The sequence below is a fragment of the Bombina bombina genome, chromosome 2 (genome assembly GCF_027579735.1).
Source record: "Bombina bombina isolate aBomBom1 chromosome 2, aBomBom1.pri, whole genome shotgun sequence".
Classification (NCBI taxonomy): Eukaryota; Metazoa; Chordata; class Amphibia; order Anura; family Bombinatoridae; genus Bombina; species Bombina bombina.
This window is the reverse complement of record NC_069500.1, coordinates 280,526,644-280,552,575: the sequence shown is the minus strand read 5'-3', so window position 1 is coordinate 280,552,575 and position 25,932 is coordinate 280,526,644. Positions and strand designations below refer to the sequence as shown.

General features: G+C 37.2%; 1 protein-coding gene across 1 annotated transcript in view; it reads right to left on the bottom strand.

Moving 5' to 3' along the window:
- The window catches only part of LVRN (laeverin), a 350,458-nt gene extending 336,714 nt beyond the window's left edge, over positions 1-13,744 (bottom strand). The window contains exon 1 of the mRNA XM_053701576.1: positions 13,009-13,744. Within this exon, the coding sequence (XP_053557551.1) occupies positions 13,009-13,730 (722 nt within the window). The 5' untranslated portion in view covers positions 13,731-13,744. The remainder of the gene's footprint in view (positions 1-13,008) is intronic.
- Positions 13,745-25,932: the final 12,188 nt, after the last annotated feature.

The following is a 25,932-nucleotide window of genomic DNA, read 5'->3' as shown; positions in this document are numbered from 1 at the left end:
AATTTAATTTATTTAATTATAGTGTAGTGTTAGGTTTAATTGTAACTTAGGTTAGGATTTATTTTACAGGTAATTTTGTATTTATTTTAGATAGGTAGTTATTAAATCGTTAATAACTATTTAATAATAGTTATTACCTAGTTAAAATAAATACAAAGTTGCCTGTAAAATAAATATAAATCATAAGTTAGCTACAATGTAATTATTAATAACATTGTAGCTAGCTTAGGGTTTATTTTACAGGTAAGTATTTAGTTTTAAATATGAATAATTTATTTAATGATAGTGTAGTGTTAGGTGCAATTGTAACTTAGGTTAGTTTTTATTTTACAAGTAAATTTGACTTTATTTTATCTAGGTAGCTATTATTTAATAGCTATTGTACCTAGTTAAAATAAATTTAAATTTGCCTGTAAAATAAAAATAAATCCTAAAATAGCTACAATATAATTATTAGTAATATTGTAGCTATATTAGGGTTTATGTTATAGGTAAGTATTTAGTTTTAAATAGGAATAACTAATTTAATAAGAGTAATATTTATTTAGATTTATTTAATTAATATTTAAGTTAGAGGGGTGTTAGGGTTAGTGTTAGACTTAGGTTTAGGGGTTAATAATTTTTTTATAGGTTGCGGCGGTGTAGGGGGAGCAGGATAGGGGTAAATAACTTTATTATAGGTGGCGGCGGTGTAGGGGGGCAAGATATGGGTTAATAGGTATTATGTAGGTGGCGGTGGCGGTGGGGTCCGGGAGCGGCAGTTTAGGGGTTAATATAATTATTATAGTTGCGGCGGGGTCCAGGAGCGGCGGTTTAGGGGTTAATACGTTTATTAGAGTGGTGGTGGGCTCCGGGAGTGGCGGTTTAGGGGTTAACATGTTTAATATAGGTGGCGGCAGTGCAGGTGGGCAGATTAGGAGTGTTTAGACTCGGGGTACATGTTAGGGTGTTAGGTGCAGACATCTCCCATAGGAATCAATGGGATGTCGGGCAGCAGCGAACATGAGCTTTCGCTATGGTCAGACTCCCATTGATTCCTATGGGATCCGCCGCCTCCAGGGCGGCGGATTGAAAACCAGGTACGCTGGGCCGGAAAAGTGCCGAGCGTACCTGGTAGTCATTTGATAACTTCCAAAAGTAGGAGTGACATAAGAATCGATCTGTGTCGGACCGAGTCTGGCGGATCGTAGCTTACGTCACAAAATTCTACTTTTGCCGGTGTGTAGGGCTTGATAACTTACAAATCAGCCTCGCCACAAATACGCTGCGTAGTTCCAGCATATTTGAGGTTGACGGCTTGATAACTAGAGGCCATTATCTCTACACAAATAGTTTAACATCCCACTCTGAATTTAAACCTCTTGGTATTCTAGTGTCCAGTTGGAATATCCAAAAGACTTCACGTTGTCTAAGGATTTCTTCTCTGTTACCCCCTCTGGGGTGTCTTAGAACAACTTGAATACTCTGAAATACCAAGAGTGAAAGATATCTGCGTTATGTTCCCTTTTGAAGTGCAGTGCTATTGGAGTTGTTTACTCTAGATCCTCAATGGCTCTCAAATGCTCTAAAAAGCGACCCTTAAGGGGTCTAGTGGTGAGAACCATGTACTGCTTACAGCACCCCCTACAGGTCAGAAGGTATATTACATAGCAAGAATTACATGTGGCATAACATAACATAATCTGTTATACTTTTCCTGTTGTTTGCAAAGTAAATTCTGAACCAAACATAGCGTATGAACAGGATTTGCACCTGCTACTATTGCATTTAAAGAAACCCTGTTTTAGTGAAAGTCAGTTATCTTTCTTTCTGGAAGGCAACATTGAGGGTGACAATTTATTACCTAGAGTTTTTTGCCTTTCACGATATAAAACCAAAACCTTCATGCACAATTTTCTTAAGTTCATTATCAGTCTCTAGAATTGGCAATGAATTGCGTATTATACTGCAAATCTTATGATATTCATTACTATATGTGGTGATGAACTTAGGTTTGTGTTCAAAAGAACTGGTTTTCTTTTTTGGAAGAAAAAGGGAACATATGTCCAAAACATCTACCTGACTCTTAACAATCTCTAAATTCTCTTTCCTATAACCTCTATCAAGGAATCTTTTTGTCAAATCATGGGCATGACTTTCATATTTTTGAGGGTCAGTGCAGTTACGTTTGACTCTCATGTACTGGCTCTTAGGGATAGCATTAACTGTATGCCTAGGGTGGCATGATTTGGCATTCAGGATGATATTACCTGCTATTTCCTTACAACACAATTCTACCTCAATATAGTGTTTGGTTACATTTGAATTCAGCTTAATATCCAAATAGGGGATACTCTCCTTACTATGTGTAAAGGCAAACTTTAAATTTAAATTATTCTCCTGTAAATATGCCCAAAATAAAGAGATCTGTTCCTCAGGACCTTTCCAAACAAATAAAAGGTCAATATAGAGACCAAAATAAAGAATGTTCTCTCTAAAAGGGTTACACTTTCTCCTATTTTCTGCAAAAGTAAACTTAATGGGGCATATGTATCAAGCTCCGTATGGAGCTTGATGCCCCGTGTTTCTGGCGAGCCTGCAGGCTCGCCAGAAACAGCAGTTATGAAGCAGCGGTCACAAAGACCTCTGCTCCATAACCTGTCCACCTGCTCTGAGCAGGCGGACAGTCATCGCCGGAAATCAACCCGATCGAGTACGATCGGGTTGATTGACACCTCCCTGCTGGCGGCCTGCTGGTGGATTGGCCGCGAGTCTGCAAGGGGCAGCATTGCACCAGCAGCTCTTGTGAGCTGCTGGTGCAATGCTGAATACGGCGAGCATATTGTTTGCCGTATTCAGCGAGGTCTAGCGGACCTGATCCGCAGTGTCGGATCAGGTCCGCCAGACCTTCATACATATGCCCCATTATTTTTAAAGTCAGTGATAACTTTTGTATAAAGTCTGTGTCAGTTACGATGAAGGAAGGAAATTTCTTTATCCGAAGTCCTCTAGGAATGCGTTTTGCTTTTTTATAGATTTAATATCCAATTCTAACCTAGAATCTTGTTTCAATAGTTTGTCCATTCTGAAAAACAAACTGTCAAAATTTTTATTTTCCTCCTCTATATCCCCATTGTTGAATAAGATTTGCAGTATAATATACGCAATTCATTGCCAATTCTAGAAACTGATGATGAACTTAAGGAAATTGTGCATGAAGGCTTTGGTTTTATATCCCCTTAAGGGTCGCTTTTTAGAGCATTTGAGAGCCATTGAGGATCTAGAGTAAACAACTCCAATAGCTCTGCACTTCAAAAGGGAACATAACGCAGATGTCTCTCACTCTTGGTATTTCAGAGTATCCAAGTTGTTCCAAGACACCCCAGAGGGGGTAACAGTGAAGAAATTCTTAGAAAACGTGAAGTCTTTTGTATATTCCAAAAGGACACTAGAATACCAAGAGGTTTAAATTCAGAGTGGGATGTTAAACTATTTGTGTAGAGATAATGGAGCATATGTATCAAGCTGCTCCGTGTTTCTGACGAGCCTGCAGGCTCGCCAGAAACAGCAGTTATGTAGCAGCAGTCACAAAGACCACTGCTCCATAACCTGTCCGCCTGCTCTGAGCAGGAGGACAGACATCGCCGGAAATCAACCCGATCGAGTACGAAAGGGTTGATTGACACCCCCTGCTGGTGGCCGATTGGCCGCAAGTCTGCAGGGGGCGGCGTTGCACCAGCAGCTCTATGTCTTACACTCTGTATTAAGCTACGAAATGAGCTGAGTGAGACTCCTGTGATAATTTGTATACAGGTGAGCTACCTATGATTACACTGTTTGTGATTGGATATAGGGACCTGAGAAGTATGGGCTATGTTGGTATAAGTAAGTTGCTAGCCATTTGTTATTTAGGGGTCATTGAGAAAGAACAGTATGATGAATACCAAACATGTTTGACCCTATTTTTGTCATGTGTGTATCGTTGGATAATGCCTATTAAAGTTGTTCTTTTATATCCTTGAGTCCTGTGATCATCTGGAGCTGGGTGCTATATGGAGGAGGTTGTTTGCTATATTTTGTGAAGCGCTAGATGGAACGCTTACCTGAGCACTGGCGAGTGATGTCATCATCTGGAGACCGTCATTGAATGTGAGCGTATGTCAGCTGTACTGATACAGTACTAGAGCATGAAGACAGCTGAATTGTTGTAGACGCATACCAAGGATAGGAGTATCTTCTTTGAGCGCTGCTCTCTTGTTCGTTTGTTGGTATTTATATATCTATATACATATATATAATCATGTATACATATATATATATATATATATATATAAATATATATATATATATATATATATATATATATATATATATAAAAATATATATAGGTATAAATATAAATTGTAACAAAAAACATCAGATATATGTGGAAATATTTATTTATGAATAAATATAACATATTCTGTTATGTGAAGAACATTGGAATGTGAAATATTATTTTCATGCAAATAAGTAGATTTCCAGCCTCCAGGGAATAATTAAAAGACCTTTATTTCTTTTTCACAGGGTCCATGAAACAAACGACAACGTTTCAAACCACACACTGGTTCTTAGTCATGACTAAGAACCAGTGTGTGGTTTGAAATGTTGTCGTTTGTTTCATGGACCCTGTGAAAAAGAAATAAAGGTCTTTTAATTATTCCCTGGAGGTTGGAAATCTACTTATTTGCATTTATACATTGGGACCTGGCTAGTCCTGCTCCTTGCCACAGGAAAGAAAAGATAAAGGTGCTGTATCCCATACTAACACTTTGAAATATTATTTTCATGTCAGGTTAGCGCAATTGAGAATATGCAATTAAGTATGCGCAAGAGTGAGGGTTTTTTTCTACCTTTTTTTTCTCCATTGACTTCTGTGGGGGAATATGTGAGCGTGTACGCAATATTCTAAGTTCAACTTTTTGCGCTTGTCAGGGTTAGTGTACGAGTGAAAACAGTTTACTTTCAACTCATAATACGAGCACAACCCGGCAAGCACAAAAGTTTACTTCTAAGGCAATTAACACTCAAGCAGGGGGTCGCACTTGTTGGGCTTACTGCTGGTATGTTGAGTTAAAATGTAAACTTGATCACTTGAGCACAAAATGATTACTGCGACTTCAGAGCTCTGGTTAACTGTTTACGAAACATATAAACACAACAAACATCAAAATTACATTACAAAGTATAGTTACACCTATAAAAACACCATCTAATAAAAAATATTAAAAAAAAAAAAGGCACACAAAAGTTATAAAGGCTCAGGTGGAAAAAAGGCAGGCAAAAAGGCTTTAACTTTGAGATACATACATATACATCTCTAAAGAGAGTGAAGAGATTTTTTCTATTTTTGTTTCTTCATTGACTTCTATGGGGGGAATACGTGAGCGCGCATGAGATATTCTAAGTTCAAATTTTTGTGTCGGGTTAGCGTGCGAGCGAAAACAGTTTACTTTCAACTCATAATATGAGCTCAACCTGACGAGCACAAAAAACTTACTTCTAGCGCAATTAACACCCGAGCGGCAGCGCTAAATAACGATTGACTTGTAATCTGGACCTAAGAAGATTTAATACACACTGAGAAGCACACTCTCAGGAATGAACAACCAGCTCAATAACTTGTTAGCTTGTTCTATGGCAATTTACCACCTGGGTGCAGCTTTTTAGCCCAGTAATGCTTTACACAGAGTAGAAGTTTCCTTTAGTATATCAGTCTGATCCCACCTATTATGGTCAGCCCAGGACCAAAATACCAGGCAATTAGTCTCTGAACAAGGAACATGGCAGCCCCAGGCAATTGTTTCGGGCTTCATTGGGCCTCGTCAGGGAGGTGCAGCCATATTCCTCTAAGCACACTGAGCAAGGAGTCCACGTTTAGTTGCCCCTTTGTTCACTAAAGGAGACATAATACACACAGAGAGAATCACACTCTCAGAAACGAACAACCAGATCAATAACTTGTTAGCTTGTTCTATGGCGATTTACCACCTGGGTACAGCTTCTTTTTAGCACAGTAATGCTTTTCATAGAGTAGAACTTTCCTGTAGTATATCAGTCTGATATTACGCTAGTCCAGCACTAAAATTTAAGGCAATTTCTCTCTGAACAAAGAACATGGCAACCTCAGACGATTGTTTCAGCCTTCACTGGGCCTTGTCAGTGAGGTGTTATTTAAGTCAGAAAGAAGTTATAACAAAACACGTCCTTTAGCACTGAAAACTCATTCAGATACTTTTGTTATTCTATAACCCTGATATATGAAAGGTCTCTCTCTCTCTCTCTCTCTCTCTCTTTACTGTTCTCATTATTATTCCTAAGCACTAAAATGATGTTCCTATTCCAGTTCATAAGAGTTTGCCATACTAAAACTCTGAGATTTTTAAAAAAGTAAACCTAAAAAAAATACAATTGAATATATTATATATAATACACAGCTAAGTGCTTTTTTTATTACAACAATGAAACAGACTGTTTAAGATCCCTTTAAATGTTTTTTTTTTTAAACTTATTAACAGGTGTGTTGTGCATAGTCATTACTCCCAAAATTTCCCATAAGCATTCCAGACTGTGAGGGAGAGCTGTGAGCGGAATCATGGGTGTTCAGGGGGTGATCTGGGACTGGAGGGAGCAGAGTCATGAGTGGAGTCATGAGCTGACCATGGGTGAAGTTCAGGTGGGCCACAGGCATTGGAACTGAAAGGAAATCTGTTTAACTAATAAATAAATATATTTAAGATCCAATTGCTCCTATTTTACTTACCAAAGCCCCCCCCCCCCCCCCCCGCACACTACATTTTCCAAAGCTTTTTTTATTTTTTGAGAACTGCCCATGTACAAAAATTTTAACAATAGAAAAACAAGTTGAAATGCTACTTAAAAACAGTTGTCTGATGGATTGGATTACCATTGTTAAATAAAGGGGCAATCAAGTCAAAATTAAACTTTTATGATTCAGACTTTACGGATCACTTGCAATTTTAAACTGTGCGCAGTCTATTTATATGCATATTTTCTGAGGCACCGGTTCCTAATGAGCATGTGCAAAACATCACAGTGTATAGAGGTGACAAGATTTCCCTGACACCTTATAAATGTTGAGGAGTTATTACAAAACATGTAGAAGCAGCAGACAGGTATTGATCACCACTATGAAGGTCACCAGAGATATCCTATCTCTCTTGGCAGCCACTAGGGACTGACCCAGCTCACCCTGTTGGCCAGTAGAAGCAACAGGTGGCTGCAAGTAAAAAGTGGACCAGACTTATTCTACCCACTTCCACCAGCTTAATGTTAGTCATCCTGGAGAAGGCCCTATAACTTCATGCTGTCAATGGAATGTAAACTGTAATACACAACAGCAACCCCCTACTGGATTGGATAAGTATCTGCAGCTGATTTTGTGGTAAGTGAAGTTGGTTCTAGTCAATTGCATAGGGCTAGATTACAAGTGGCGCACTAACGTTGCATGGGTGCAATATAGAAATATCCCACTTGTGCTAACTTGTGCTCATATTACAAGTTGGTAGTAAACATGAACACGTTTGTCAGGTTATCGCAACTGAAGAACTCGCGTAAAGGATAAAGAGTTTAAAAAAGTTGCATCAAACACAATATAAATACATTTTAAAAAAACAGATACACTCATATAAACACTATCTGATAGCAATTTTTTTTTTATAAGGGTTCAAAAGAATATGGTATATGACAAGGTGTTTGAATGGAAAGAGCTTAGTGGAACCTCCCTTGGCACTAATCACCTCTTCAACTCTTTTGGGGACACGGTCCTGAAGTTTTCTGAAGTAATCTTCTGGTATATTAAACAAGGCTTCTTTCAGCACTTCCCAGAGTATTTCTTTAGATTTAGGTTCTCTTTTATTTATTTCTCTGTCCAGGTGATCTCATACTGCCTCTATAATATTCAAGTCTTGGCTCTGTGGAGGCCAGTCCATGACTGTCATTGCAGCTGTTTTTCTCTATAAATATGATTTCACTGCATTTCACTACATTAGCACTGTGCTTGGGATCATCATCATGCTGAAAAATAAAACTATTCCTAATCAGGCGCTTTCCAGAAGATGAATTAAAACTTGTCTGTACTTTTCAGCATTCATGAACCCAACAATTCGGACAATATCGCTAACACCACTGGCAGAAATGCAGCCCCAAACCAGGACAGACCTTTTACCATGTTTCACTGAAGGCAGCAAGCACTCGTTCTTGCATCTCTCTCCAACTCTTCTCACATATTGTCAATGATTGGACCCAAAAATTTCCAACTTGGATTTATCACTCCATAGTACTCTTTTCCACTGATCTTCATTCCAATATTTGTGAGCTTTAGAATATCTTAGCCTTTTCACCCTGTTCCCCTTCCAAAAAAAGTAGTTTCTTGGCTGCTACCCTTCCACAAACACCATTCCTGATCAAGCTTCTTTGGACTGTAGAAAGGTCAACTTGGCATCCCGATGAAGCTGCCAGATGCTGAGCCAGGTCCTTGCTGGACTTCTTACAGTCTCTGAAAGAAGAAACTTTGAAAAATTTCTCATCAGATTTTGAAGGTTTTCTTTGCCTTCCAGTTCTTTTTTTTATCGTTGACCTCTCCTGATTCTTCAAATGTGTCTATAACAGCTTGAATACCACATCTTGAGGATCTAGTTTGTTTGCTGATTTCCCTTTGAGAGTAGCCTTGCTGGTGCAAAAGTATGATTTATTGTTTATCAAATTCTGTGATCTTTGGCATTTTTAATGGAATGACGTGATTAAAAGTTGGTCTTATTAGCAAGCTTCCTATTAATTAAACTCATACCACTTGTGTATGTAATGCTGGAAAATGTCTTGCACAAACCTGGTGTAATAGACCTTTTTTCACAGCAGTCCTTTTGACATGAAATAGTAGGACAAATAAAGGTGTTAGCAATGACATTTTAATTAGAGTTCCATTCAATTTAGGTTTACGAGAGCCAGGTTCCTGCTATTGCTCAAGTGTAAGGGGAGGTCACACTAAATACTTGCAACTTTATCCTATAGAAGCTGTTTTTTCTGATGTTTCTGTTTTTTAATACTGCATACACATATCCTGTATGTTCCGGGTGTTTTCTAATAAAGAGACTAAGAAATAATTATATATAGTCATTATACCATTGCTAAAACAACAAATCTAATGGTGACCTAAGACTTCTGCACAGTACTGTATATATACACTTTGCAGTCCTTTCCACTCAAATACCTGAAAACAAGAAATATTTCAATCAGTTTCAATAGTTAATAAAGTGTGTTAGTGTATAAACTGTAAATATTTTACATTCCAATATTCATCATCACATATGTGAAAATGTCCTAAATATTTTAAATAGATATTCATAATCCATATATATACACACACACACACACACACATACACATGTATATATATATATATATATATATATATATATATATATATATACACAGTATATATAAATATATATATATATATATATATATATACCTGTGTGTGTATATACTGTATATATATATATATATATATATATATATATATATATATATATACTATATTTACAAAAGATCAATCAAATATATGTATATGAAAAACATTGGAATGTTAATTATTTATAACTCAGGTCGGCCAAAGCGCACTTGGTTAAACATGGTCGGGTTAGCACGCAAACAATAGGTGTTTGTTTTATTTTTACTTTGTGGCACCATTAAAGTCTCTGGAAGGAAAAAGTTAGCAATATCTGAAGTCTTGAAGTTAGCACGTGTTGGTCGGCTTTCGTTCACACGCAAACCATTTACTTTCAACATGTAATATGTGTGCTAACTCTCGCACCCTAAAACTTTCCTTCTAGCGGTGTTTGTACACGAGTGAAACTGCTAAATAGCGTGCCACTTGTAATCTAGCATACACTTGGGCAAGGGACAGAAAACCTTGCCACACCTCATCATAAAACTATATCATATAACCCTTCAATTGAAAGATAGGGATAGCACCATTTTAAATAAGGGTTTTGTGTACTTATATCTCTTAAAGGGACAGTCTATTAAAATTTAAACTTTCATGCTTCAGATAAAGCATGCAATTTTAAACTTTTCCAATTTACTTTTCTCACCACATTTGCTTTGTTCTCTTGTCATTCTTTGTTGAAAGCTAAATTAGGTAGGCTCATATGTTAATTTCTAAGCCTCTTATCTCTGTGCATTTGGAGAGTTTTTCTCAGCTAGACAGCACTAGTTCACGTGTGCCATATAGATGACATTGTGCTGAGTCCTGTGGATTTACCTAGGAGTAAGCACTGATTGGCTAAAATGCAAGTTTGTCAAAATAACTGAAATAAGGGGGAAGTCTGCAGAGGCTTAGATACAAGGCAATCACTGAGGTAAAACGTATATTAATATAACCGTGCTGGTTATGCAAAACTGGGGAATGGGTAATAAAGGGATTATCTATCTTTTTTCAACAATAACAATTCTGAAGCAGACTGTCCTGTTAAGTGATCATAGCAATAACAACCACTGTCAGCAACCCTGAACCACATTTTTTTTTATTGTTAGTGAGTGGGCATAGGACTTTGTTTCTCTGAGCTTAAAAAGAAATCACAGCTATTCAAATAAATAGGAGACTTCAATGAGAATACAAATTAATGACAATATAGAAAAGTATTTTAAAGTTAATTATTTACTACACTAAATTAGTTTTGATTGAAATGGAAAGGGGAATGTTTATCTTGTCAAAATAAGTAACCAACCCTTTGGGAAATCAGATTTTAGGTAAGTTTCAAATGTATCAAATATTTCAATGGTAATAAAAATTGTTACTATTATTCACATGAACTACAACTTGGTGCAAAAATGTTTTCTTCTAATTTTCAATGAGTATTTTGTATTGAATAATATAGGTATAATACATTTTGATATTTTTGAAAGGTGAACTGATGATCAATGTACCATAAAGTATGTGTTAAAATATATAGAAAATAAACTATTAACCCCACTTATGTTTTACAAGTAATGTACAATAAAAAGTAACTTTTTTTGCATAATGTATGTAGCTTTCTGCCATTGCTGTTGTTGGTCTACACAAAGAAGCAAAAAAAAAAGCTATGATTTTGTGGGTGCTTTGAAATTGATATTGTAATGAGTGCAAGTGGCTTTAACAGAGGGACATGAAAGTAGCTGCAAATGGGGTTAAACAAGAAACTGACAATATTATTAACATGTGAACTAAGTATAAACAAAAAGGCAATGCAATAAAAAAGTTAAAAAAAACCTGCTTGAAAATCAGTTGATCCCCATACCAGCTCTCCTAATGGATTGGAATTTAAGGCACGCAAGTTGAAAGCATTTTTAAAGCAAAGCTTACATAAGACTTCACTCATCTTACCAACAGAAAACGTGGAATCTTATCACCAAGTTGTGAACTATGCACAGAAAGTTAGTCCATTATATATAATCTACATGAAATGTTTATAGGGACTTGAGGTCAAAATGAAAACAAAACTAAAGATTTAGCATGCAAATTTACTATTATCAAATGTACTATTTTCTATTGGTATCCTTTGTTGAAAGTTAGCTGCTATCCATAGCATCATACTTTGACAGGTTCCATATGTGTAACATTCTTGCACAAAAAGGCTCAGATGCATGCAGGTGTCTTGATCACTATATATCAATATTTACAACAATGTTTGTAACAGAAGATGTCATTGAAAGGATAAAAGTTTCAAAAAAGATATCAAGATAAATTTAAGGTAAAGTTAAGAACATAAATAAATTGGAATCTTTTCTGTTTTGCTTTTGAATATGTACACTCTGTCTAAATAATAAGTTTGCACTTCAGTCCTTCATGTGACTAATGTCTATACACACCATATGTTTACTCTATTCACTTTATTAATCAATCTTGTTCGATTCATGCTGAATATACAATACATCCACTGTCACTAGTCAAAGAACTTTCCACTGACATATATTTCTCCCATACCAAACTTGTCTTATAGAAAAATGTTACAAAAAAGTGAATATGACCCTTTGATGATATAGGAACTTGAGAGATTTGTCCTATTGGAAATATTTTGAGATATTTAAATCTTTAGCTGTTCAATAAAAATTTCATTTTTATGCAAAACCATACTCATTATCTCAGCAGAATTATTACTTTGACCACATGACTTGCCTACTTGACTCTTCACAAGTTTGTTTTCTTACCCAGACATCTTACAATTGTAAAAAAAAAAAAAAAAGTCTGTTTTACAGGCATGTTGCTCACATTTGTTTTTAATTTTAAATACAGTGTAACCATATTTTTACTGAGAGCACTATCAGATATATTGCAGCTAATCTAGGAGTGTTCTAAACAAAGAACAGAATTCTTAAGCTGTGCATTAGTATTTCTAATGACAGCCCAATCTAACTCATTGGCTGTCAAATATGACTTGAAGTTCTATCATATTGCTGCAATATGTAGGCACAAGTTTCTGACTTCTAACGGTAATCTATTATTATTAGTTATATCACTTCTTTAAAGTGATCAGAGACAAACAAAATATTACACATAATGACAGTGTTGAAACAGTTAATAAGAAACCAGTCTTTAAGGCTACACTTTTAGCTGTACACTTTGTTTAGGGGATTTCCATCCAGGGTGTCACAATCATTATAACTGAAAATATTCCTGTGAGAATGTACCAAACCCATGTTAACCCCTTGGACTCCGTGGAGATCTGAAATGCATTGCTTGGAGCAGCGCTAAACTTATTTGCCATCTATACATTTGTATTGTGATGTATGGAATATACTAAGGTATAAATTATTTAGTAATGACTGAATTCATGTATAAATGACCTTGTATTATGCATTATTATTGTATTATTTATTTATTTTGTTAAGGAACAATATATAGAGTGCATATATATATATAGCCTGCTATAAATCTCCTTAGGCTGCTAATAACAACGTAACACATTGCTTCAGAATTAGTGGTCTACTTACTTGGTCTCGTTAAAGTCAGTGTACTTTATGAATTGGAGCCCGGTCTCTCCTTCACACAGGATGCCATTATAATCAAATTCTAAAAGGTAAAGGCTCCCAGCTTCGAGCTGCCCATCTAGTTCCAGGACCAGGTATTGATGGAGCTCAGACAGCCACATGCTCTTTATCCTCACACTCTTCCCCACCAGGGGTGGTTTGCTTCCCCTCTTTACTGTGTCTGTACTGATCCCTTCTTGTAGCTGCTGGCTGTTCCCTTCCACACTCTCATAATGTTCCTCCTCCTTCCCCAGCAGTTTTAGCTCAGCCCTGGAGAAGTTCAGTTTGTAGCTATGCAGCAGAACAATGTCTGTCCCCTCCAGGCACTTTATGGTGATATTCACCTGTCCAGACAGTGGGTATTCATTATCTACTGGAATGACTCTGGGCCATAGTTCCAGATCATAGTGCACTGGCACTAAATGGTGGGGAAGGCGCAGGTTGTTCCAGATACCAGGGCGCTCTGTGGGATCAGGGGTAGGATCCCCGGTGAAGGTAAGAGATGAGGTGACATTATCAATATCACTGCTAATGCCAGGTGCTTCTATCGCTAGATCTGGTGCCCCAGACCTGGCATATAGGGCACCTAGTACAGTGAGTGCCAGGAGTAGCACAGCCACAAGCAATGCCAGCAGTGCAGCTGAGGTTCTGCTAATGTAGAAGCCCGAGGAAGTCTTAGGACCCATATTACTCCAGGAGGTGTGTGACCCCCAGCTTGCTAGGTCTGTATGTGAGGATGTGTACAAGGCTCCCCTTTTTACACTGAGAGTTGGGTGTGTCAGGGGGTGGCAGAGGGGTTGCAGGGGAATGGCAAATAAATATTCAACAGGAGGCAGAGAGATAAAGGAAAGATGAAAAAGGAATTACACTCTGATGTAGTGAAAAAAGAAATACAGCTAAAGGAAAAAAAGATGAGAGAGAAAAAAGTAGCTTTTAAACACTGGGGCAGTATATAAAAGAAGAGAGAGGTTAGGCTTTAAATGTGGTGGTGGGAGGGGGTGAGAATAAATCAAATAAATACAAAAAGGAATAATGCATCAAGATCGTATTAGATTGCTAATGCAGGTGAGTTTTTAAAGGAATGAGGGCAAATATTTATTACAACACCTGTCACATTTAGAAAGAAAAGGGAACTAAAGATCCTAATAACTAAACTTTCGAATATGGATTTAAGAAATATATCAAATTCTAACCACTTGTTGCCTATAATTCTAATGCTGCTCAAACTTTTGCCTGATGTGGCTGGAAACGTCTGACTTTAATTGTTACAGCGTGTTTATTTCTTCCTTTCTTGCTTACATAGTTTAGTCCTTCTCCTCCCATCCCCTGATTTTGTTCATTTAACCCTCTGGTAACAAAACGGTCAGATTTGACAGAATGATTACTTTGTCATATTAATCTTCTTCAGCAATTACAGGGTTTAAGATGGATTCTAGATGTGTGTGTGTGTGTGTGTGTGTGGTGGGGAGGGGGGGCTATGATCATCCAAAGGGTGTAGAATGCGCTCTCTTTAGTTTTTGGAAAATAATCACCATAAAAAACAAATGTTTTTTGGCGAGACCCAGAGGTGAAAAGTGCTTCAGCACCTCTCTGCTATTATCTATATTTACTGTAGTTGGAAGAACTTACTGTGCCCAGCTGTGTTTATGTATATTTGAGACAAAATAAAATGTATTGCAATGTTTTTAAACTCATATTGGACATGTAAATGTGGTATGTACATTAATATTGGCTTGTCAAATGACCACTTGTTCCTTATTTAATATATGAAATATAACTCTTAGATTAGATTACACAGATAGACATACAGATATAACATAGATATAGATGAATAGATAGAAAGATAGAATAATGACATTAATATATATGTAAAGATAGATACACACACACACACACACACACACACACACACACACACACACACACACACACACACACACACACACACACACACACACACACACACACACACACACACACACATATATATGTAGTGCATGAGGCTATTTTTTTATTTAATTTAAAATTTCAAGTTGAGTTTATCCGTAGTTGTTTGTTTTTACTGCCTGTGTAATATTTTTCTGTCTGTATAACATATCTTTGGTGTATGTTTTAAACTTGATAAAGATTACATTTTAAGGTGATAAATAAACTATGTATCAACACTGACTGAAGCATATTTCCAAAAGGTAAAACCTAAGTTGATGTTTTGGGTTTTTTGCAACATTTTCTATGTTTCTAGTCTACTGTTTAAAGCAGTACTTTCCAAACTGTGTGTTGGGACACACTAGTGTGTCAGCAGCAGTGTGTAGGTGTGTCCCTGCTTCAGCACAAATTTTTGTAAAACATTTTTTTCTGACTTTCCGCCTGCCTGCAACGTGACATGTGATTGATACCTAGGGGGTCACAGATCATCTTAACCTATTGGCGCAGCTCAGTGGGAATGGAAACTTTTCCCATTGGTAGCACATTGGCTCCTGACTGCATGTGCAGTCTCCTTAATCGGTTTGTGACTGCACATGTAGTCAGTGAGTGGGACAGCAGTGTGTTTGTAGTGCAGGTAGTTGTCAATCGGACTCACCGAGCTCTGACGGCGGCAGCTTAAATGCTGAGCTGAAGTCAGTGGCGTTTTTTTTGCAGCTAGCTCCCAGTAGTGCATTGCTGCTCCTGCTCTTGATATATGGATAGGAAGTGAAAGCTTAAAAATGCTTGATGATGAAATGCGAGTGTCTTTATCTAATATTCCACCAAATATTCAGAAACTGTGTTCATCCCATCAACCTCATACATCCCAATAAAATAGTAAGTAGCTATTGGTGATATTAAACTTTTTTTAATTCTTGCACATACTTACATACTGTTACTTGTAAATACATTTAGTTATTATATCATTTATGTATGTGTCCGTATCTCTTAAAACAAGTTAGTTTAACCTCCTGTTTGCTAGTACAACTGAATTACTGTGTCGCGAAATGATGTAGGTCTAAAAAGTGTGTCACCAACATGAAAAGTTTGGAAAGCTCTGGTTTAAAGTATAGTAAAATGTTCACAATAAATTGCCTCAGAGGAAAGAGTTTAGCACATAGATTAAAGGGACACTGAACCCAAATTTTTCTTTTGTGATTCAGATAGAGCATGCAATTTTAAGCAACTTTCTAATTTACTCCTATTATCAAATGTTCTTCATTCTCTTGTTATCTTTATTTGAAAAGCAATAATGTAAGTTTAGAAGCCAGACCATTTTTGGTGAACAACATGGGTTGTTCTTGCTGATTGGCGGATAAATTCACCCACCAATAAACAAGTGCTGTCCTGTGTACTAAACCAAAAATTGTCTGGCTCCTTAGCTTAGATTCGTTCTTTTTCAAGTAAATATAGCAAAAGAATGAAGAAAAATTGATAATAGGAGTAAATTAGAAAGTTGCTTAAAATTGCACGCTCTATCTGAATCACAAAAGAAAAAAATTGGGTTCAGTGTCCCTTTAATAAAGCAGAGGATATTGTTTAAAGTACCAAGTTCAATCACACAATGTAAATGGTAATCCAAAACAATTGCAACAAGTTTATATTGTCAAGTGATTATTCTTAAACATAAATGCTACTATGGGTGCTTATTCATATATAAGCTTTAAATTAGACTAAATCAGTGCTAAATGCAACATTGTAGGCAAAGACTAACTCATTTTATAAGTCTTTTGATAACCTTTTTACAACCAAACCTTATGCTCATTTTTTTAGGCAAACACCAGAGAAAAACCATTTACAATGCCTTGCAAAAGTATTCACCCCCCTTGGCATTTTTCGTGTTTTGTTGCCTCACAACCTGAAATTAACATGGATTGTTTGATGATTTGCATCATTTAATTTACAGAACATGCCCACAACTTTGAAGATTTTTTTTTAATTATTATTGTGAAGCAAACAATAAATAGGACAAAATAACAAAAAAAGTCAGTGTGCATAACTATTCACCCCCCTAAAGTCAATACTTTGTAGAGCCACCTTTTGCTGCAATCACACCTCCAAGTCGCTTTGAATAAGTCTCTATGAGCTTTCCACATCTTACCACTGGGATTTTTGCCCATTCCTCCTTGCAAAACTGCTCCAGCTCCTTCAAGTTGGATGGTTTGCGCTTGTGAACAGCAATCTTTAAGTCTGACCACAGATTTTCTTTTGGATTGAGGTCTTGACTAGGCCATTCCAACACATTTACATGTTTCCCCTTAAACCACTCAAGTGTTGCTTTAGCAGTGTGTTTGGGGTCATTGTCCTACTGGAAAGTGAACCTCCGTCCTAGCCCTGAATCACGCACAGAGTGGTACAGGTTTTGCTCAAGAATATCCCTGTATTTAGCACCATCCATCTTTCCCTCAACTCTGACCAGTTTCCCAGTCCCGGCTGCTGAAAAACATCCCCACAGCATGATGCTGCCACCACCATGTTTCACTGTGGGGATGGTGTTCTTTGGGTGATTTGATGTGTTGGGTTTGCACCAGACATAGCGTTTTCTTTGATGGCCGAAAAGTTCAATTTTAGTCTCATCAGACCAGAGCACCTTCCTCCATACATTTTGGGAGTCTCCCACATGCCTTTTCGCAAACTCAAAACCTGCCATTTTATTTTTTGCTGAAAGTAATGGCTTTCCTCTGGCCACTCTGCCATGAAGCCCAACTCTATGGAGTGTACGGCTTATTGTCATCCTATGTACAGATACTCCAGTCTCTTCTGTGGAACTCTGCAGCTCCTCCAGGGATACACTAGGTCTCTGTGCTGCCTCCCTGATTAATGCCCTCCTTGCCTGGTCCATGAATTTTTGTGGGCGGCTGTCTCTTGGCAGGTTTGCTGTTGTGCTATGTTCTTTCCATTTTGTTATGATAGATTTGATGGTGCTCCTGGGGATCATCAAAGATTTGGATATTTTTTTATAACCTAACCCTGACTTGTACTTCTCAACAACATTGTCCCTTACTTGTTTGGAGAGTTCCTTGGTCTTCATGGCAGTGTTTGGTTAGTGGTGCCTCTTGCTTAGGTGTTGCAGCCTCTGGGGCCTTTCAAAAAGGTGTGTATATGTAATGACAGATCATGTGACACTTAGATTGCACACAGGTGGACATCATTTCACTAATTATGTGACTTCTGAAGGTAATTGGTTGCACCAGAGCCTTTTATGGGCTTCATAACGGGGGTGAATTCATACGCACATGCCAATTTTCTGTTTTCTATTTCTAAAAAAATAGTTTTATGTATATATTTTTCTCATTTCACTTCACCAGCTTAGACTAATGTGTTCTGATCCATCACATACAATTCAGATTAATAAAACATTGAACTTAAGGCTGTAATGTAACAAAATAGGTAAAAAGTCAAGGGGGGTGAATACTTTTGCAAGGCATTGTATGTGCCAATATAAGAAATACCAAGGGCATGTGGTGAAAATGTGGCAAGTTAAGATTCTATAATAGTACCTGTGATGAACTGTTAATGGGGTACCAGTGCATTGTAATAGGTTGTGTAAGAATGGAAAAACAGCTTCTCCAAATCTTCTCACCATTTTAGTCTCTGATGTCTTACTACATCTTATGTTATTTTAAGGAGCCACCAAAACACTTAAACAAATTCCTCAAAAAGGGTTAGAATGTAGTCAAAGTTATATTTTCTTTAAAAGGACAAGGAACTCTTTATACATGGTAGATAGATTGTCCCCAAAGCCCGAGTATAATATGCAGATGCAGTTTTAAAATGTATTAGATGTTTAAGCATAGAAAACATATGTGCAAAGTTTTAGTGTCCATAAAGCAATTGGTGCCACCATGTTGTAACCTAGGCTTCCTACTGTGCTGAAGCCAATTAGGGACAGTTATAAATATGTCACTAGAGTGGCAATCAATTACAATGTGGAATATGGCACTGTTAAATCTGGGATATTCCACTTTCATTTCTAACAGAAATTAGAAAGCCCACAATTTTTAGAGTTAAATTACAGGAAAAGGTAACAAAACAAATAATGAAAGTATATTGCAAGAAGTTTTTTTATCTACAAATTTAATAGTCTAATCACAAGGTGTTTAATATCCCTTGAAAGTTTTTTAATATTTAGAAGCAATATAAAGAGGTTAACATTTATTTTACACTTTTATCAACTGAGGCAATTTGATGAGTTGGTTCTCTTTAAGAAACAGGGGAAAATTGAGTATTTGTGTGCACTGCTGCCAAGACTTCCCTTTGATGTAGCACAACTCAGACGTGCTGCATTTGAAGCCATGCAAATTGCTATAATTGCATATTTCTTCAGCACAACATACAAACAAACTTTGACCCAGAGATTCCTCTGTTATGTTTTTAGAGTTGAAGTCCGGCAATCTGTAAGTTTTCAAAAGCTACTTTTCATAAGTTACCACAATACTTGTACATGCTTAACATAATAAATTATAATTATTTATCATATATTTTCAAACCTCCATTTTTTTTTAACACAACTAAAAAGAGTGAAGTGAATTTTGATGCTTTACCCCTTTGGTGGCAGGCACCATGCCCTGTACGTTGGCCATCACAAGGGCTTCCAGGGCTGTATATATTTATATATCAGCAATTCTTACCGCTGAAATATTGTCCTATACAAATTATATATACCCACTGACTACACAAAGGGGGCTATAGTGCACTTTTATCAAATACAAGACTCATGGTTAGATGTAAAAATGTTCAAAACCATTTAAAAGTATGAGAAATGATGGACCACAATCTTCTCCCCATAGATGCTAGGTCACTCTTCCACTCGAAAACTCTGAATCAAAGCTTAATGGACAAATACTTCTGAAAAACAAAAAATGAGGTGCCACTTAGCTTATCCAATGGGGACTATTGTAATGCCAATCCCACTCAATTGTAGTTTACATATATGTAGTGACACACCAAACGATAGTGTCTATTCACAGTCGGAACACTCAGGGCTAGAGTATGAGTGGAGCGCGAACTGTGGCGTAAAAGCGATAAGGGTTTATTATGGCTATTTGTGTGTTTTAGAAATAACCAACTTTTTACAAGTTCAAAGTAAACTTATTCACTCAAGCGCAATTAAATTTAACACGCGTCAGGATATTGCAACTTCAGAGCTTTGGTTAACTGTTACGCTCGACTAAAAAGTTGCACAAAATACATTTTATTGTATATTTACACTCATGATAACACTATTTCATAAAAAAAAAAAAAAAGCAATACAAAGTTATAAGGGTTAAAAATTTGAGGTCTCCGGTGTCAGAAAAAAGCACTCAAAGGGCTTTAACATAGAGAAACATATTTAGACGTGTATATGTATGTATGTATCTAGATTGTAAGTTCCCACAGGAACAGGGCCCTCAATTCCCCCTGTATTTGTCTGTAAAATTTTGTGTCTTATCGTATTGTTTCTCCACTGTACTGTTATCCTTGTACCCATGGGCAGCGCTGCTGAATCTGTTGGTGCTTTATAAATAAAGAATAATAATAATAATAATGTATATACAGTATCTCACAAAAGTGAGTACACCCCTCACATTTTTGTAAATATTTTATTATATCTTTTCATGTGACAACACTGAAGAAATTACACTTTGCTACAATGTAAAGTAGTGAGTGTACAGCCTGTATAACAGTGTAAATTTGCTGTCCCCTCAAAATAACTCAAAACAGCCATTAATGTCTAAACCGTTGTTAAATTTGGTGCTCTCACACTCTCTCATACTGTTCACTGTAAGTTCAAAACTGCACCTCATGGCAAATAATTCTCTGAGGATATGAAAAAAAGAATTGTTGCTGTACATAAAGATGGCCTTGGCTATATGAATATTGCCAAGACCCTGAAACTGAGCTGCAGCACGGTGGGCAAGACCATACAGTGGTTTCACAGGCAAGGTTCCACTCAGAACAGGCCTCACCATGGTCAACTAAAGAAGTTGAGTGCACGTGCTCAGCGTCATATCCAGAGGTTGTCTTTTGGGAAATAGACATATGAGTATTGCCGGCATTGCTGCAGAGGTTGAAGGGGTGGGGGGTCAGCCTGTCAGTGCTCAGACCATACGCTGCACACTGCATCAAATTGGTCTGCATGGTTGTCATCCCAGAAGGAAGCCTCTTCTAAAGATGATGCACAAAAAAGCCTGCAAACAGTTTGCTGAAGACAAGCAGACTAAGGACATGGATTACTGGAACCATGCCCTGTGGTCCGATGAGACCAAGATAAACTTATTTGGTTCAGATGGTGTCACGCTTGTGGGGCGGCGACCAGGTGAGGAGTACAAAAACAAGTGTGTCTTGCCTACAGTCAAGCATGGTGTTGGGAGTGTAATGGTCTGGGCCTGTATGAGTGCTGCTGGCACTGGGGAGCTACAGTTCATTGAGGGAACCATGAATGCCAACATGTACCTTGACATACTGAAGCAGAGCATGATCCCCTCCCTGGGCTGCAGGGCAGTATTCCAACATGATAATGACCCCAAACACATCTCCAAGACAACCACTGCCTTGCTAAAGAAGCTGAGGGTAAAGGTGATGGACTAGCCAAGCATGTCTCTAGACCTAAACCCTATTGAGCATCTGTGGGGCATCCTCAAACGGAAGGTGGGGGAGCGCAAGGTCTCTTACATCCACCAGCTCTGTGATGTTATCATGGAGGAGTGGAAGAGGACTCCAGTGGCAACCTGTGAAGCTCTGGTTAACTCCATGCCCAAGAGGGTTAAGGCAGTGCTGGAAAATAATGGTGGCCACACAAAATATTGACACTTTGGGCCCAATTTGGACATTTCCACTTAGGGGTGCACTCACTTTTGTTGCCAACAGTTTGGACATTAATGGCTGTGTGTTGAGTTATTTTGAGGGGACAGCAAATTTACACTGTTATACAGGCATACATAAAAAGATATAATACAATATTTACAAAAATGTGAGGGGTGTACTCACTTTTGTGAGATACTGTATGTTTATATATGTGAACATATGTATTTATGTATTTATATGAGAATATATGTATCTACAGACATTTATACACATATAAACACATAAATACATATGTATCCACATATAGACATATATACATATACGTGCAATGTAGCCCTTTGTAGTCAAGTAGCTGAAAACATGAAAAATCATAGTTATGCAACACATTCATATATAATAAAGTGTTTAACTGTGTATTTACTGTAAATAATTCACATTCCAAAGTATATACAGTATATATATATATATATTGGAGAAAGACTGTTTTTTTGCTAAATATAAATCTTCACCTTTAATAGATTCAATTAAAATCCATGAGTTCCAGACATTTTGATGTCCATACTGACACCTTTCTCAATGGTCATGTCACAGGCAGAAACAACGGTGTATTATTTACAAACTGTTCCAATAATTTATATACATTCAAAGAGTCACATGATCACGTTGCATCAGAGCCGATGATGACACACACCATAGAATCAACTGATCGGTAAACAAACTACTGCATGGCTAATTAACATAGCCAATTATCTTCAACAACGTATGTCATATGTCACAAGTATAAACTACTACCGCTAGAGCCGCATCGGCTCATGCAAAACAGAATCACAGAAATGTATCCAACTAAAAACATCTTCAAAACATGTCTGACATATTAACATTACAAAATAAACCAATGAACGGATTATCTGTTCACTATAAACTTCATGCCTCAAGTAGAATGGTAGAAACACCTTTTTATGAGCACAGGACAGTACTATAAATTCTAGCATGTTCATTATATCTATTGTAATAGGAATATCTCCATATTCAATAGACATCTTCTGATATATTTCAATCATCTGTATCCGTTTTCTTAGTTTTGGTGTCAATCTGACAGATAGAGTGTGATTCAAAACATTCAGTATATTAAATAAATATATATATATATATATATATATATTTATGTGTATATATAGAAATATATTTATATTTATAGATATATAGTGTACTAAAAAAACATCATATATACTGTATATATATATATATATATTATTTTTTTTCTAGGAGTCTACAGTATTGTCATAGAATGCTAACGGAGGGAGAGGAGAATAGTGACCTGGGGTGTGCTGTAGTCACATGGTCAGTATGCCTAAAAAGCGGGCATACTCAAAGAAGTAGTTTGATATTTAGAAGGTATATGGATGGGTGGGTGGGGTAACCCAAAGGTGATGCCAATTAGGCGAGAATAATATGAAGAGGTATATAAAGGGTGAGACTCCTCCTACAAATTCAGGCTAACCAATTGTCAGTCTTCCTACTTGTACTCAGAGTCTACAGTATCGTCATAAAATGCTAAGGAAGGGAGGGGGTACAGTAACCTGGGGTGTGCTGTAGGCATGTGGTCAGTATGCCAAAAAAGGGGGCAAAAAGAGATAGAGTAGAATGAAGGAAAAGTGTATTAATAAGTAACAGTATTATTCAGCCAAGTGAGAGAATGCCTGAGACATTTCAACTTGTGGATCGGGTATACCTAATAGCAGGATGAGTTCCATCTCCCTAATCTCTTAATGATATGAGCGGGAACCCCATGACGAGAGGCTGCTAATTGCGGCTCCAATTCTAAAGGAATGGCCGGAGTACGATTAAGGGTTTAGGCCTAGATTCACTAAGAGGATGCAACATATATATGTACGCCAAAGTTCAAAAGGAATATGCACTCTCACCACCATCTTGCTTCCGCCAGGGTGCTCTGTAGAGATATCAACAAAGTAGAAAAATGGAAGCACTCACTGGACTTCAGAATATTGTGAACAAAAATATATTTATTTGTGATGTTTCGGGACCCGAAACGTCACAAATAAATATATTTTTGTTCACAATATTCTGAAGTCCAGTGAGTGCTTCCATTTTTCTACTTTATATATATATATATGTATTTATGAATAAATATAACATATTCTGCTATGTGAAGAACATTGGAATGTGAAATATTAATATTTCATGTCGGGTTAGCGAACTTGAGAAAATGCAATCAGATATGCGCGAGTTTTGGGTGTTTGTATTTCCACTTTTCACACTCCTTTAATGTCTATGGGGTAATACATTAACACGGTTATGATATTCTAACTTTGGATTTTTGCATGTAATATGCATGCTTCAAAATGCACACAAAAAGCCGACTTAAAGCAGGAGCAGGAGCGCAAACAGGGTCGGCTCTAAGGGGGGGCATTGGGGGGCTATGCCCCCCCAAATGGAATGCTGTGCCCCCCAGGGCAAAATAAGTGATTTTTTAAAAAAATTTTTTTTTTTTTTTTACATTTTAAAAGTGAAGGAACGTCCAGGGTCCCAAATGTAGCATCAACCATTTGCAGCCACTGGACCCTGGAGATCCGCCACTGGAGGGCCCAGCTAATCTCTTTACTTTCCTCTATTTACAACCAGATAACAAATAAAGTTGCATTTCCCTGCTGGTGCTCTCACAGTTAACCTAGGGCTTGCAATGCCCCTCCTCCTGCTAGCCCACTTACTACGTGAAGTGAGATGATGACATCATCAGACCTCTGCAGGAAGTGCTGGGAGAAGCTAACAGTCAGTGAGAGGGAAGGCAGAAGTAATTTTGTGAAAACACAGCCGTATAACCAATGTGTGTGTGAGAGTAGTATCCCTTCCCTATTGTGCTTTATGTCCTGGCAGCCACAGATAAAAAAGCAAATTGGGAATTCCTTGGTTTCCCCACTGCAGGTCACACAAAACAAGTGTGCATTGTGCCTGCTTTATCTGCAGTGATCAGTGTAAAATGTGTGTCACATTATAGGTGCTCAAATACATACACTTCAAATGTAGCTGTGGGACAATGAGTGAAACAATGAGTTTCAAAACATCTCCTATTCGTCCCCAAGGTTGTTTTATTTTATATATATATATATATATATATATATATATATATATACGCACACACACATACATACATACATACACACACTACACACACTGTGTGTATATATATATATATATATATATATATATTGTTTGTGTGTTTTTATATATATATATATATATATATATATATATATATATATATATACATACACACACAGTGTGTGTGTATATATATATATATATATGTGTGTATATATGTGTGTGTGTGTGTGTGTGTATATATATATATATATATATATAATTTGTGTGTATATACATACTGTATATACTGTGTGTGTGCTGGTAAATATCATTAATAATATCTGTACAAGTAATGTACTGCTTGGCACTCAAACTTATTGTCACGTAAAAGCTTATTTGATCATTACTAGGGTCATTGGTAGAGCTACACATGCAAACAGTGTCCACTGGCTGTGTCATATGTGGGAGACATTCCTGAGATATGACAAATGTAACCCCTGCACTGCCATAAATCTGGTAAATGTAACTGCTGCGGCACTGCCAGACATCTTATAAATGTAACCCCTATACTCCTTGAGATATGACACATGTAACCGCTGCACTTCCAGAAATATAAACAAATCTAACTCCTGCACAGCCAGAGATCTGATAAATGTAACCCCTGGACTGCCACAGTAGGTCTGCTCTTATTTTGACTCTCATACATGCTTTTTAAATGCGTGCCCCCTCGTGAAAAAAAAATGCCCCCCCATTTCATTCGTTCTGGAGCCGACCCTGAGCGCAAACTACCGCTTCACTCTTAATCTAGTCCAGAGACATCCAGCTAACTCACTCCGGACTCGCAGCAAAATCTTCCACAGTAAATTTATTAAAAATTCTCAGAACAGTCTCTTTAGTAATACAAATTTATCTTAAAAACATGTAATATCGAGGGGGTGTGTCCAAGCAGCTACTGTGGATGGTCGCATCTTCCTGGTGCTCCTGCCGATTACCTAACAACCCGCCGGTGTAGGGTATATTTTACAGAGATATAAC